The sequence below is a fragment of the Synchiropus splendidus genome, chromosome 7, assembly GCF_027744825.2.
Source record: "Synchiropus splendidus isolate RoL2022-P1 chromosome 7, RoL_Sspl_1.0, whole genome shotgun sequence".
In the NCBI taxonomy this organism is placed as follows: domain Eukaryota; kingdom Metazoa; phylum Chordata; class Actinopteri; order Syngnathiformes; family Callionymidae; genus Synchiropus; species Synchiropus splendidus.
Window position 1 is genome coordinate 28,060,090 of NC_071340.1, and position 12,967 is coordinate 28,073,056.

General features: G+C 56.2%; 3 protein-coding genes across 11 annotated transcripts; 1 reads left to right on the forward strand and 2 right to left on the reverse strand.

Annotated features, from left to right (window-relative positions):
- Nucleotides 1-18: 18 nt before the first annotated feature.
- Nucleotides 19-3,879, reverse strand: dguok (deoxyguanosine kinase). 4 transcript variants are annotated; one of them, XM_053871539.1, is made up of 7 exons: nucleotides 3,301-3,879; nucleotides 3,124-3,233; nucleotides 2,742-2,920; nucleotides 2,211-2,358; nucleotides 1,996-2,111; nucleotides 1,806-1,905; nucleotides 103-407 (listed from the first exon to the last, which is right to left on the reverse strand). In XM_053871539.1, the coding sequence occupies exons 1-7, from the start codon at nucleotides 3,464-3,466 to the stop codon at nucleotides 381-383; spliced, it is 846 nt and encodes a 281-aa protein (XP_053727514.1). In that variant the 5' UTR covers nucleotides 3,467-3,879; the 3' UTR covers nucleotides 103-380. The 4 variants fall into 4 exon arrangements, with proteins under 4 accessions (XP_053727516.1, XP_053727514.1, XP_053727517.1 ...); XM_053871542.1 differs by having other exon boundaries at nucleotides 132-407; nucleotides 3,297-3,452; XM_053871541.1 differs by lacking the exon at nucleotides 2,742-2,920 and having other exon boundaries at nucleotides 19-407; nucleotides 1,998-2,142.
- Nucleotides 3,880-3,958: 79 nt separating this feature from the next.
- On the reverse strand, nucleotides 3,959-10,918 carry tcn2 (transcobalamin II). Of its 2 annotated transcripts, none has more exons than XM_053870102.1 (11): nucleotides 10,649-10,918; nucleotides 6,200-10,542; nucleotides 6,052-6,119; nucleotides 5,707-5,896; nucleotides 5,469-5,638; nucleotides 5,216-5,368; nucleotides 4,877-5,046; nucleotides 4,633-4,807; nucleotides 4,383-4,563; nucleotides 4,210-4,328; nucleotides 3,959-4,139 (listed from the first exon to the last, which is right to left on the reverse strand). In XM_053870102.1, the coding sequence occupies exons 3-11, from the start codon at nucleotides 6,107-6,109 to the stop codon at nucleotides 4,078-4,080; spliced, it is 1,278 nt and encodes a 425-aa protein (XP_053726077.1). In that variant the 5' UTR covers nucleotides 6,110-6,119; nucleotides 6,200-10,542; nucleotides 10,649-10,918; the 3' UTR covers nucleotides 3,959-4,077. The 2 variants fall into 2 exon arrangements, with proteins under 2 accessions (XP_053726077.1, XP_053726076.1); XM_053870101.1 differs by having other exon boundaries at nucleotides 6,052-6,123.
- On the forward strand, nucleotides 6,464-8,574 carry ccdc117 (coiled-coil domain containing 117). 5 transcript variants are annotated; one of them, XM_053870108.1, is made up of 5 exons: nucleotides 6,464-7,118; nucleotides 7,188-7,241; nucleotides 7,305-7,481; nucleotides 7,541-7,687; nucleotides 7,818-8,574. In XM_053870108.1, the coding sequence occupies exons 1-5, from the start codon at nucleotides 6,961-6,963 to the stop codon at nucleotides 8,011-8,013; spliced, it is 732 nt and encodes a 243-aa protein (XP_053726083.1). In that variant the 5' UTR covers nucleotides 6,464-6,960; the 3' UTR covers nucleotides 8,014-8,574. The 5 variants fall into 5 exon arrangements, with proteins under 5 accessions (XP_053726083.1, XP_053726082.1, XP_053726080.1 ...); XM_053870107.1 differs by having other exon boundaries at nucleotides 7,188-7,481; XM_053870105.1 differs by having other exon boundaries at nucleotides 7,541-8,574.
- Nucleotides 10,919-12,967: the final 2,049 nt, after the last annotated feature.

Below are 12,967 nucleotides of genomic sequence, written 5' to 3' on the forward strand. Positions count from 1 at the left end.
AGCAGTCCCTCTGATCTCCAGAGCAGAAACAACATCCAGCCAAGGTCATTGTCCCGTCACCCCGGACCTGTGCACGTGCACCTCGCCATTTGGCTGCGCCGACAGACGTGACACAGGCTGCTCAGATCAAGGGAGGAGAGCTTTATTTGACTTGAAACAACGTCCGGCCTTTCAGTGAGAAAAGCATCCAGAGAGCAACTCCTCCGTCTTCACCGGCTCCTCGGTTGCACAGGAAAGCACAGCACACACAGGTCACTAACACGGAGCGTTTCAAGGACGAGACGCACACGTGCCGGAGGTTCTGGTCCAACAGTGACGGCTAACGTTCCGCCGCCTTTGAATGAGGTCCCTTTGTGGCTCAGGCTTTGGTCGTCCGCTCCTCACAAGTCGGCGAAAAACGTCTTCACCTGAAAGGAGGAGTCAGCAGATGAGCCAGGCGTGAAGAGCCAACACTCTCCTCAACAGTTCACGCTGCAGTGTCCAGGCAGCAAGCCACGCTCCCCTGCTCTTCCCAGGATCATCCTTTAACTGGAGAAGCTCAAGAGCAGGACGAGATCCTGGCAGCTTCAGTCATGCAACACACACACACACGTTGATGACAACATAGAAACGAGACAAAATGAGAACCAGCGCCAAGGTCAGACTGGAAATAAGTCTTATCTCAGGATCACTTCCTCTTCGCTCCCTTCAGACCAACAGCGCCGCAGCCGTCAGACGCGAGCCTCACCGCCTCCATGTGCCCATTCATGTCTCTTTATCTCTGCCCATGTATGTGATCTGCGTTTCAACCTTCTTGAGAAATGAAGAAAAAGGATTTGTGGCTTTTCAGTTTTTTGGTGTGGTTCACACTGTGTAAGTGCTAGTGAAAGACAAGCTGAAGTCTTTCTGCAGTTGTGAGAAGAGCAGCTCAGCAACAACAACAACCGGCCCAGTGAGCCACTCGGGCTGCAGTCACAGTCAAGAACCAAAACAAGAGCACTGTGCGACACACTGGGTGACAGTATCAAGGGAGAGGAGGCAGTCGCTCCGACCTGACGCTCACTCCTCCACCAGGGGTTTGATGAGAGCAGATCAAGACTCTGCATCAAAACATCTGCCTTGGCCTTGCATTTGAAAACATCCCACTTCTACTGTGCCATGAGAGACGTGGGGACAGAGCTCTCTGTCGGTGCACTCACAGCCGCTCTTTGCTTCAGTGATGCTGCCAAGTCACGTTTGTGAATGGCAACACTTTTTTTCAAATGGGGTTGCTGTCTGGAATGGCTAGAATGAGAGAGGGAGCAGGAGAGAGAGGGAGGGGGGGGGAGAGAGAAAGACAGGGGTCAGAGAGAAAGAGAGAGAGAAAGAGAGAGAGAGAAAGAAAGACAGGGGTCAGAGAGAAAGAGGGAGAGAGAGAGGGAGAAAGAGAAAGACAGGGGTCAGAGAGAGAGAGGGAGAGAGAGAGAGACAGGGGTCAGAGAGAAAGAGAGAGAGAGAGAGACAGGGGTCAGAGAGAAAGAGAAAGAGGGAAAGAAAGAGAGAGAGAGGGAGAGAAAGAGAGAGAGAGAGGGAGAAGAGGGAGAGAGAGAAAGACAGGGGTCAGAGAGAGAGGGAGAGAGAGAAAGACAGGGGTCAGAGAGAGAGAGAGAGGGAGAGAGAGAGAGAAAGACAGGGGTCAGAGAGAAAGAGAGAGAGAGGGAGAGAGAGACAGGGGTCAGAGAGAATGAGAGGGAAAGAAAGATAGATAGAGAGAGAGAGCAGGAGAGAGAGGGAGAGAGAGAGAGGGAAAGAAAGAAAGAGAGAGAGAGAGAGGGAGAGCCTCCCACCTGTCGGATGAAGTGGTGCTGCACCTCAGGGTCACTCAGAAACTCCACACTGGCATCCAGTTGCAAGACAGGAATCTTCTTCAGCTTTTCAAAATGGAGTCTGAAAAAGAGGAGCGAGGAGCCGGGGTTGCACCAGGGACGTCAACCAGGTGAGAGTTCTGAGGACACTTCAGCCGGAGCCCACACTCACACGGTGCTCTTCTGGACCAGCCACTTCTCGTGCTGCTCATGCAGCTTTTCCAGATAGTCCAGCTGCACCCCCTGCTCCTCTTCTCGCCCTCGGCGAGCCAGGCGCTCCAGGCAAACCTGGCGCACGGCACAGAGGCAGGCGTAAATCCTTCAGGAATGAAGGTGGAGCCGCAATTCAATGAGGAGCTCCGTTTCTAACGTCTAACTTTCACAAACCTGAGGAGATGCCTTGAGGTAGATGATGCCCTCCAGCTCCACCCGCTGTCCAAACTGCTCCACGAGCAGCGAGTGCCAGTCCTGGTAGATGGCCCACTCCGTGCTGTTGATGCAGCCCAGCTCGAACATGTTGAGGGCAAAGATGTACCTGAGAGGAAAGAAGCTGCCACTAACACGTCCAGGAGAACACGTCCCCACCATCATCCCCCATGGCTTCCTGAGCTCAGAACTGCTGTGTCATCCTCCCGTCAGTGAGATTCACGACAACGCCGTCGTCCACATGAGCGCACGCTACTCTGATCTTCATCGCGCAGCAGCGCCACAATGAAACCCCCAAGACAACTTCAGTCGGTCGTCAACCACACGGTGCATGTCATCACGCAGAGTTCCACTCAGCTCCTGCTCGTAACAGAGCTGCGATGAGCCTCAGTTTGACGATGCCACGGACTGGAGCGGCTCTTCACCTTTGACCTGACCTCAGCTTCACGCTAGGGAATGGTCAGTGACGGCCCTGGACCGCCGCCTGCTCACCTGTCACTGTAGACCGAGCGCTCGTAGACCTGGACGGGGCTGGCGGCGGAGGTCAGCAGGCGCTGGGGAGGAGGCTGCAGCTGAGTCCGCAGTCGGGTCATGCAGGAGTGCGTCTGGAAGGTGTAGGACCAGCGCTGGGGCTCCTGGTACATCATCTGGAGCAGGTTGCTGACCAGCGTCTGGGCACCATCCACACAGGTCACACAGGACGCTTTCATCTGAGATGCCCTGACATGTCGTTTATGGGCCACAGCAACACCAGGAGCGAGCACCACACTTTTCACCACACTACTCGGTCATGTATGACTGAAAGGAGGACCAGCACGTGCTTTGGGATTGAATGGAGCAGTATCCATCCGTCCGTGCGTGGACGGCGTCCTACCTTCCCAGAGCCGCTGCCGACGCTCTGCCACCTGTCGAGCGGCTCGGTCACCACCTCCCAGTCCGGGCACGCGTCCCCCAGCAGCCTGGCGAAGGTGGACTTGCCGACCGCTGCAGGAGCGTCACACTTGAACACCTCAGTCGAACACACTCGCGTGTAGCCACCGGTCTCACCAACCAATGTTGCCTTCGATGGAGACTCTTGGGACGCCACGCGCTCCGTCAGCGGATGTGCGCGCGTCTCCGTCCATCCTGGGACGTTGACTCGTGAATGTTGGCCAGGGACCGCGTGACTTACGCCGCAGCGCTGACCAGCTCCACCCACACCTGAGAGCCTGCAGCATCACCTGCTCCGCGGTGGGGACTCGGCTTCACCAGTCAACACCGGCTGCTGCGGGCTCGCTTCGACACCAAAACGTCTTCGGAATGTCCTTTAATCCACAGGCTGCGTCGCTGTCTCGTTCGCTAGTGATGGCGGAGAAGACGCCGGATGCGCGTATTCAGTCAGACACGCCAGTTCTCGGACAAAAGAGAGAGACGGCTACAAGCTAAAAACACTAGCTTCGTGGTACTTCCGGTGGAGGGCCACGCAAAAAAAAAAAATCTCACCTTGGCGTTAGAATAGCATAAAACCAGCTTAAACAGTCAATGGCAATAATCGTGTGTTCTCGAAGTACAGGAATAAAATGGATTCGCTTAAGATAATTCAGTAAATTACCGGTCACCATTCGGCATCAGGACACGCCCCCCGGAAGTGACGACACTCACCCGCCTGAAGGCTCTCGGTAGATTTCCCACGATCGTTGACACAACTGACACGCACGGAAAACTGCACACAGCTTTATTTAAAAACACGGCGACTCCTGATCGGAGCAACACAAATCGCGCATGAGTATTTCAAATGAAAGAGATGCGGCCATCCACGGTCAAGAGAGTCCAGTGGCTGCTCATCAGTTCAGTACGTGGTGTTTTCGATGGTGATCCGTTGAGCAGCTTCAATTTTGAAGTCGCCCACGCCTGCAGAGAAGAGCAAAGGCACGCTGATCCCACTGATGGACGAGACGCTCACTTCCAACGGGATCCTCACTTTGGTTCAGGCCCACTCCGTCAGACGAGACGCGCCAGTATCTGCGATCACTCTGTCTGGCCATCTCACCATTGACCACACTTAGGAAAGGTCCCCACAGGCTGGATTCAGTCTGGAACCTGTCACGCAAAGCTAAAGCTCATCCGGGACTCTCCAACCCCACCTGAACTCACTTGAAACCAGCGTCTTTCCCCTGCAGGAGGTGGAGAGCGTCCAGCACAGAGCTTCCCTGGGGCACGGCCAAGCTGTACAGCGCCGACGCCCCGCTCGACAGGACCACTTCAACTGTCACAGCCACTGTGCTCAGCACTGGGAGCCTGAGCACTGGATCCAGGGGCTCCAGCACCAGAGTGTCTGCGTCACAACAACAGCAGGTCACACGAGACAAAAACCAAAACAGCTATAGAATGAACTCAACAGCACCATCTTCGTTCAGACAGTCTTTGTTTTTCACCGAGAGGTAGGACTTGAGCTGGAGGGCTGGCAGGACTTGAGACATGGCCATGGGATTGTGATATTTGTTGTCTTTCACTGCAGTTCTCATGGCTTCCACGGCGGCCGAATCCTCAGCCAGCAGGTGTCCCATGGCCAATAAAGCCTGAACGCCACACATAACCACATCTATGTCACAGTGGCCGTGAATAAATGGCGGTCAGGGAGTACTTGCTTGCACAGCCAGGCCGGTGCTGAATTCGTTGCCAATATGTCCGTCTTGCCGCTGCGACGCCAGCAACTTCAGCTTGATCTTGCTGAGCGCTGCGTGGAGCTCACTGGTCTCTTGGTACAGGCCGGAGTCCTTCACACACTGAAGCGCCATCCCAGCCATCGCATACGTGTCTGCAACACAAGAAGAGATTCGTTTTGAACAGGTGTCATTTCATCATTCAGCCATATAAGTGCTCTTTTTTAATGAATCACTTCCTCATGACAAACATTACTGGCATTATTGCAATGTCACGCCTCCAAATTGAACCGAAAATGCTATACCAAGACGAACGCATCTCACCCACGCTCTCGCTCTCTCCATGGTTGAAACGCTCATGCGCCACGGCCCTGATAAGCTTGTTGCTGACGTGGACGTTGAGCCGGACGCCACTCACGCACAGAGCCAGGACACCCAGCGAGTACTGGTAGTAGTTTGTCAGGGGTCGGTGGCTGTCTGCATTTGTGGCAGGAACAGTGACATTAAAAAGCGTTAGTCAAATGCTTCAATTCAACCGGTATCCCTGTCATGACACAGATGAGACCCAGCCTCTTACGTGTCACATGCTCTTTTTCATCCTCCATCTGCTTCTTCAGATGAGTCAGCAGCGACTCGCGCCTGTCACCCACACTGAAGGTGACGGTGCTGAGGTCGTAGCAGGAGGCCTTCAGTGCCAGGGTGTAAAGAGCCAAGCGACCAGCTACAGCCTTGAGGCTGGAGAGGCGGCTGAGGAGAGCAGCACATCACGCCTTCAGCGTTTAGCAGGAGAAAAGTGGCCCACGGCGGCGCCTTACCTCTGAATGTCCTGATGCAACTCGTTTTTTATTCTGTTCAGGTACAGACTCTCCGTGGCAAGGTTGTGGGTCCCGGAGAGCCGGAGCGCCAGGTGAACACTTGGGTTGGGAAGTCCACTCTGGCCCTCCAAGGACCGGAGAAGGTTCTGGTTGAGCAACAGCAGCACGTTTCCACCGGATCCTTCAGTGTCTGGATTCATGTGAAGGTTGCAGAAGGAGAGCGTGTGAACGTGCTGTGCACACTCTGCACTTGTTTCACAACATGACCCTTATTGGTGGTCGCCCGCATGTTCCAACAATCACACGCACATATGGATCAATGGAAGGTCGATTCTAAACGCTTACCACATTTTACACACGAGGCAAGGAGCAGAAATCCCGAGATGATCACGGTGGGATTCATCTTGGACGGTCTGGCTGGAACAAACACATGTGAACACATAACGCACCGTGCCACACAACAGATAACCAAAACGAAATGCAGAGTAACTACCTTCAAAGGTGCCGCACGGAGACGTCAACTTCAGGCTGAGTACAGGAAGCAGCGGCGACCTCCTCTACTTGGAGCTGACGGTCACATGACCCGTCCCATGTGACGACACACGCGCTCGGAAACAGAGGGCCGTGGGACGAACTCATGGGCGCGCGCGCGCGCGGGGGGTGGGGGCAACTATCTTGTCGCACATGCACTCTTTGGCACCGCTACTTTGACCACATCGACTGACGTCACGTCAACTCGCTATCACTGTCTGCTCCCCTTTCCTAAAGTTTGCGCACCGTTTCCAGCTCGTTTCAAAACACATCGCTGTTTCAGCCCGATACCGTCAAGCTGTGACTTCAATTCCCACAATGCACCGCGTGCACAGGAAGAGCGTCTCCAAGTGTGTCGACTCCTCCGGTGCGTCTCACTTTTGGGGGAGTGACCCGAATTTCGCCTGACTCCCGCCGCGACAGAGACCCAGACCTTGCAAGCCTCTGCTCCTGTCCGTGACACGGAAGCACCCTGTAGTTCCATGTCCGGCGAACGTTTGGGCCTGGAATTGATGAAGGTGTTGCGCGAGCTAGCATCGGCTAGCACTGAGTGACAGCGCACAGCTGCTCGGTGCGTAGCTCTCTGCTCGATGTTCCGATTATCGTGGCCCATTAGCTCGGTGTAAACCCGCCGCTCCTCTTCAGCGCCATGTCGACTGAGCTCATGGTTCCAGTTGGAGGGTCTGACTGCCGCGCTCTGTGACCCTCCAGCCCCATAGGTCCATGGAGTGGACGGCCGTTCATCATGCCAGAGCACCGACGCACGAGCTCGGCTTGTGCGCGTTCCCAGGCCACACGAGCCTCGCGGAGTTGGACCCGGGTCCGGCCCCGGGTCCAGCCCCGGCTGCCCAGCACCCACAGCCAGCATCACTGTCCGGCAGGTGAGTGTCGGAGGCCGGGCGCCCTGAAGGCGCACGCAGCTCACTGTGGTGGTGGTGGTTTTCTTCCAGCAGTTGGGAGGCTCGCTGCCTCAGGAAGCACCGGAGGAGGAGAAGTGCAGATGAGTACGTGCGGCAGCAGCCAAGCGCCGGATCATGGCCACCACAGTCACAGTCTGATCTCCACAGAGGGTGTCTGGCCAAGAGGAGGAGACTGGCGGCGGAGACCCAGGCGCCCACTGGCAGCCACAGCCACAGCCACCCGGGCCTGTGCGGCGCCCGGCCCCAGGCAGGGGGGCCCCGGGCGGAGCCCTCCTGCCTGGAGATGGAGGCGGCTCAGCGGAAGCTTCGGGAGATCGAAAGCAGGTGAGCGCTGGCCAGAACAGGCCGAGAGGCGGCAAGTCTCTGATGTGACCCTGTGGCAGGATCACGCTGGAGGACGACGACGAGGACCCGGATCTGGAGGTGGAGCCGGCGCCCCGGCGGCCGGTGCTGGTCCTCTCCGACAGTCTGAAGGAAGGTCTGCAGCGTGGCATGGGCGACATCCTGCCACACACCGTGGCCCAGTCCGTGTACGTGCTCCCTCTTCCCGTCCCTCTCTCTCCCTCTCACAGAGTCGGTCAGAACCCCGCTGGCTTCACGCCTCGCCGGACTGGCGTCCCCCAACTAAAGACGCGACTGTCTCTTCCCTGTGGTGCGCAGGAGTCACTCCTGTATGGAGCTGGTGTTGTGGCGGCCGCCCGAGGACCCCTTCTGTCGCAGGCTCAAGGGCTCCCTGCACAAACAGCGGAAACAGCAGACGGCTGTTCGGCAGAGCCCCGCCCCGCCTCGACCCCCCACCCCGGCGGAGCACGTGGCGCCCCACTCTGGAGAGGAGGACATGGAGATGGAGCTGTGAGCAGCAGATCAAGCCCTCATCTGCTGCTCAGATAGTGGGGTGCGGGTCGTGGCGAACCAGTGTATGTTGGTACTGCTCACAGTGTGTGCTGGTGCTGTGCTACTGCGTCCAAAAGGTTCCTTTTGAATGTATCTCCACCAACAGTGTTGCTTGGCCAATGAACTTGTATGTTGTTTTGATATTGCCCTCAATAAAGGACTTGTCAATGATTTGGACGGCGGGGGCCTTTCTCCACTGCTGCACCTGACCAGCCTGAAGGACCTTCTCAGCCAGTGGAGTCCCATGGTGTCGTAACACTTAAGTGCAGATGAGTCATTTCCGAGCGCAGCTATCTTCATGACGGATCACGGGACGGAGCAGAGCCATGACTGCAGGTCGTAAAAGGCTGGAGAACAGAGGAAGTTGAGGGCGAGAGCCTCGTGTCACGGTGACCTGCTGCGTGACCTGCCGCCTCCAGCGTCAATCATTCATCTTCACAGTAGGAGGAAGGTACAGGTTTAACAAGGCTGACGGCAGAGATCAGGGACATGCAATAAAGCAGTTGGACAAAACCTGCGGTTCTGTCTCTCTCTCTCTCTCTCTCTCTCTCTCTCTCTCTCTGTCTGTCGCACTGTCCTGTCTCTCTTTCTGTGTCTGTCTCTGCCTGTCGGTCTGTCTGTCTTCTCTGTCTGTATGTCCGTCTGCCTGTCTGTCTTGCTGTGTCTGTCTGTCTGTCTTCTCTGTCTGTCTGTCACACTGTCCTGTCTCTCTCTCTCTCTGCCTGTCTGTCTGTCACACTGACCTGTCTCTCTCTCTCTCTCTCTCTGTCTGTCTGTCTTCTCTGTCTGTCACACTGTCCTGTCTCTCTCTCTCTCTGCCTGTCTGTCTGTCTGTCTGTCACACTGTCCTGTCTCTCTCTCTGCCTGTCTGTCTGTCACACTGACCTGTCTCTCTCTCTCTCTCTCTCTGTCTGTCTGTCACGCTGTCCTGTCTCTCTCTCTCTGCCTGTCTCTCTGTCTGTCTGTCACACTGACCTGTCTCTCTCTCTCTCTCTGTGTCTGTCTGTCACGCTGTCCTGTCTCTCTCTCTCTGTCTGTCTGTCTTCTCTGTCTGTCTGTCACGCTGTCCTGTCTCTCTCTCTCTGCCTGTCTGTCTGTCTGTCTGTCTTTTCTGTCTGTCTGTCACGCTGTCCTGTCTCTCTCTCTCTCTCTGCCTGTCTCTCTGTCAAGCTGACCTGTCTCTCTCTCTCTCTCTCTCTGTCTGTCTGTCTGTCTTCTCTGTCTGTCACGCTGTCCTGTCTCTCTCTCTCTCTCTGCCTGTCTCTCTGTCTGTCTGTCAAGCTGACCTGTCTCTCTCTCTCTCTCTCTCTCTGTCTGTCTTCTCTGTCTGTCTGTCACGCTGTCCTGTCTCTCTCTCTCTGCCTGTCTCTCTGTCACACTGACCTCTCTCTCTCTCTCTCTCTCTCTCTCTCTCTCTCTGTCTGTCTGTCTGTCACACTGTCCTGTCTCTCTCTCTCTCTCTGCCTGTCTGTCTGTCTGTCTGTCTTCTCTGTCTGTCTGTCACACTGTCCTGTCTCTCTCTCTCTCTCTGCCTGTCTGTCTGTCTGTCTGTCTTCTCTGTCTGTCTGTCACACTGTCCTGTCTCTCTCTCTCTCTGCCTGTCTCTCTGTCACACTGACCTGTCTCTCTCTCTCTCTCTCTCTCTCTCTGTCTGTCTGTCTGTCTTCTCTGTCTGTCACGCTGTCCTGTCTCTCTCTCTCTCTCTCTCTCTGTCTGTCTGTCTGTCTGTCTGTCTTCTCTGTCTGTCTGTCACACTGTCCTGTCTCTCTCTCTCTCTGCCTGTCTGTCTGTCACACTGACCTGTCTCTCTCTCTCTCTCTCTCTCTCTCTCTCTCTCTCTCTCTCTCTCTCTGCCTGTCTCTCTGTCTGTCTGTCAAGCTGACCTGTCTCTCTCTCTCTGTCTGTCTGTCTTCTCTGTCTGTCTGTCACGCTGTCCTGTCTCTCTCTCTCTCTGCCTGTCTCTCTGTCACACTGACCTCTCTCTCCCTCTCTCTCTCTCTCTCTCTGTCTGTCTGTCTGTCACACTGTCCTCTCTCTCTCTCTCTCTCTGCCTGTCTGTCTGTCTGTCTTCTCTGTCTGTCTGTCACACTGTCCTGTCTCTCTCTCTCTCTGCCTGTCTGTCTGTCACACTGACCTGTCTCTCTCTCTCTCTCTCTCTCTGCCTGTCCCTCTGTCTGTCTGTCTGTCTGTCTTGCCTCACCCTGACGTTTAAGCTTCTTCCTGGCAGTGGAAGAAGCCGTGGCGTCAGATGAATCTCTGATGGAGCAGCACCACTGAGGACGACGGTTCTCCTCACCATGACTCACTGAGCCCTGGTGGAGCTCTGGACACAGATGTGACCCAGAGGCTTCAAAAGGAGCAGCGGCAGGAAGCCGCAGCCTGGAAGAGGCGGTACGTTGGTGACGTGGTGACCCATGTTGGATGACGGCTCGCCATGAAGCCACACCTCGTCCCTCAGCTCCTGGCGCCGTCCCCACTCGGCCTGCAGGTCCTGGAAGAAAAGCCATAATGAGCTCAAGCGCTGCCAGATGAGCAGGAGATGAGACAGAGACGATGGATGAAGGTGACAGCTGCAGCACAGCTGCTTCAGCCTGCACCTGAGTGGAGGAGAAACACACTCTCCAGGTGTGCTCCAGGTCAGAGGTCAGCTCCTCCTCCCACTTCCTGGCCAGTCTCGCTGCCGTCTGCTCCTTCCACTGAGCTCCTGCATCCTTGGCCTTCAGCTGTTGACGCAGAGAAGCCACCAGGCCTCCTCCTCCTCTTCTTCCTTCTCTTCCTCCTCCTCCTTTTCTTCCTCCTCTTCTTCCTCCTCCTCTTTCTCATCTTCCTCTTCCTTCTCTTCCTCCCCCTCCTCCCCTTTCTCATCTTCCTCCTCCTCCTCCTCTTCTTCCTTCTCTTCCTCCTCCTCCTTTTCTTCCTCCTCCTCTTTCTCATCTTCCTCTTCCTTCTCCTTCTCTTCGTCCCCCTCCTCCTCTTTCTCATCTTCCTCTTCCTCCTCCTCCTCCTCCTCTTACTCATCTTCCTCTTCCTTCTCCTTCTCCTCCTCTTCTTTCTCATCTTCCTCTTCCTTCTCCTTCTCTTCGTCTTCTTCCTTCTCTTCCTCCCCCTCCTCCTCTTCCTCCTCCTCCTCCTCCTCCACCGCCCGCGTGAGTCCGATGGCTCAGCTCCTCCATGTGCTCCTGCATGGTGGGAGCAGAGCCATGTTCCAACCACCCACCACTGGAAGAGACTGGTGCTGTGTTCTCACCCGGTTCAGGTGCGGTGGCCTGGTTTCCCTCCTTCATCAGCCTACGTCTCTCAGCAGTGAGCACCTCCTCCTGAAGACCAGTCCAACCGTCTGAGGCAGATGTGAATAGAAAGTCACCATCTCTTGTCTCAGCTGCTCAATTGTCTCCGGTGCAGATGCCTGACCAGGTCCTGCACCTGGCTGCTGCCACAGCACGTGGCTGGTTGCTCTTCTGGCTTCTTCTGCGCCGGCAGACCACTGTGCTGCACCAGCGCCCTCACCACCACTTCCCCGAGTGGGGTCTGATGGTGCTCAGGTGCTGAGTCGGCCCCCTGCAGGGACGGCTGCGCTCGCACCTCGGCGCCTGCCCGGTCACACATGTCCTCAAGTGTCTGGCTCCAGAGGCCAGCTGCAAAACACAGTGTCACCTGAGCGGCTGGCAACACTGAGCACGACATGTTCTCAGTGCAGTGCGTTAAAGCTGAGGACGCAGTCGGCAGCCGTCACACGCACACACACATTCTGGTGTTTCTGTCCTTGTTGGGACGTGCGCTTGTTTCTCATTGACTTGCATCATTTCCCTCATACCCTGAACCAGACTGGGACCCAGCTAGAATCACCCACTTATCTTGACCTCAACCTCAGGCTGAAGCTTGTCAGGACGGGCCAAACAGACAAAGACCAGTCCCACACTGAGACTGAGGCCTGTGCTTGTGGCCTCCAGCCAAATGGTCCCCACAAAGGCAGAGGGTCATCACAAGAAGGTGTTTGGTTAAGAACTGGCGCCCAGATGTGAGGATAAAGCAGGTCCACTCACACACACACGTGAAGGCCTCGTGCAGTGAGACATCAGGGCTGTGACCCACTGGGCCGGGGGAGGAGGTCTGACGACAACTCCACACCACGGCTGCTCCGGCAACCTTCCCCTGGCTGGGCTTGAGAGACACCGTGAAGCTGGCTGTCGCCTTCTCCATCCGCTGGTCATGGTGAGGAGCAACGCTCTCATCAGCCGCTCCATGGCTGCCTCCAGCATGGAACAGAGGGAGTTCTGACCTCCTGTTTCCAGAGTGGCAGCCAACCCGCCGGACTCCGGGGGAGGCGTGGCTCCGCCTCCACCTCAGAAGAGACAGCCTGGAGACTGGAGGGTCACGCTGTGTCCAGGCCGGTCCCGTGAGCCCATCCACCTCAGCACTCACCTGGGTCCAACCTGACCCCAGGGTCCTCTTCTCTCTTTCTTCTGCGAGCCATTCCAGATCCTGCAGTGCATGCTGGAAGATGAGGCTGAGGCAGGAGGCCTCCAGAGGGCAGGGCCTCATCAAACACCCAGAGGAGCGAGAGGCTTCAGGCCGGACTGGTCTGGAGGGCGGCCTGCAGCCTCCCTGAGGCTCTCACGCGCCAGACTCTGCTGCTGCGCCGCCCCCTCATGTCCTCCTCCACACGGCGCAGGAGCACAGGACACCGTCATGGACGGCCTGATGGAGCTCACCAGAGCCGGAGCTCACTCAAAGCAACTCTTGTGCAGCAGTAGTTCACGTTTCCACTCCAGAAAACCTTCCAAGTCAGGGTCCAAGTCAAGGGGACGTCTGATGCGTGATGATGGCATGTTCTGCTCCTGGACTCAACTCACTGGGACTGTGACGTTTTACCGTAAGATACATGAGCGATATGCTCTTGTCACGTATCGATTATT

Excerpts from the sequence above, each read along its gene's own strand:
- dguok (XM_053871539.1), bottom strand. The coding sequence starts at position 3,466 with ATGCTGCAGGCTCTCAGGTGTGGGTGGAGCTGGTCAGCGCTGCGGCGT. Across the intron at positions 3,234-3,300 it reads CTCCATCGAAGGCAACATTG|CGGTCGGCAAGTCCACCTTC; the intron begins GTTGGTGAGACC and ends ACGCTCCTGCAG. Across the intron at positions 2,112-2,210 it reads ACCTCAAGGCATCTCCTCAG|GTTTGCCTGGAGCGCCTGGC; the intron begins GTTTGTGAAAGT and ends GCCGTGCGCCAG.
- tcn2 (XM_053870102.1), bottom strand. The coding sequence starts at position 6,109 with ATGAATCCCACCGTGATCATCTCGGGATTTCTGCTCCTTGCCTCGTGT. Across the intron at positions 5,369-5,468 it reads TGAAAAAGAGCATGTGACAC|ACAGCCACCGACCCCTGACA; the intron begins GTAAGAGGCTGG and ends CCACAAATGCAG. Across the intron at positions 4,808-4,876 it reads GCACCGGCCTGGCTGTGCAA|GCTTTATTGGCCATGGGACA; the intron begins GCAAGTACTCCC and ends TGTGGCGTTCAG.
- ccdc117 (XM_053870103.1), top strand. The coding sequence starts at position 6,961 with ATGGAGTGGACGGCCGTTCATCATGCCAGAGCACCGACGCACGAGCTC. Across the intron at positions 7,119-7,187 it reads CCAGCATCACTGTCCGGCAG|CAGTTGGGAGGCTCGCTGCC; the intron begins GTGAGTGTCGGA and ends GTTTTCTTCCAG. Across the intron at positions 7,482-7,540 it reads CTTCGGGAGATCGAAAGCAG|GATCACGCTGGAGGACGACG; the intron begins GTGAGCGCTGGC and ends ACCCTGTGGCAG.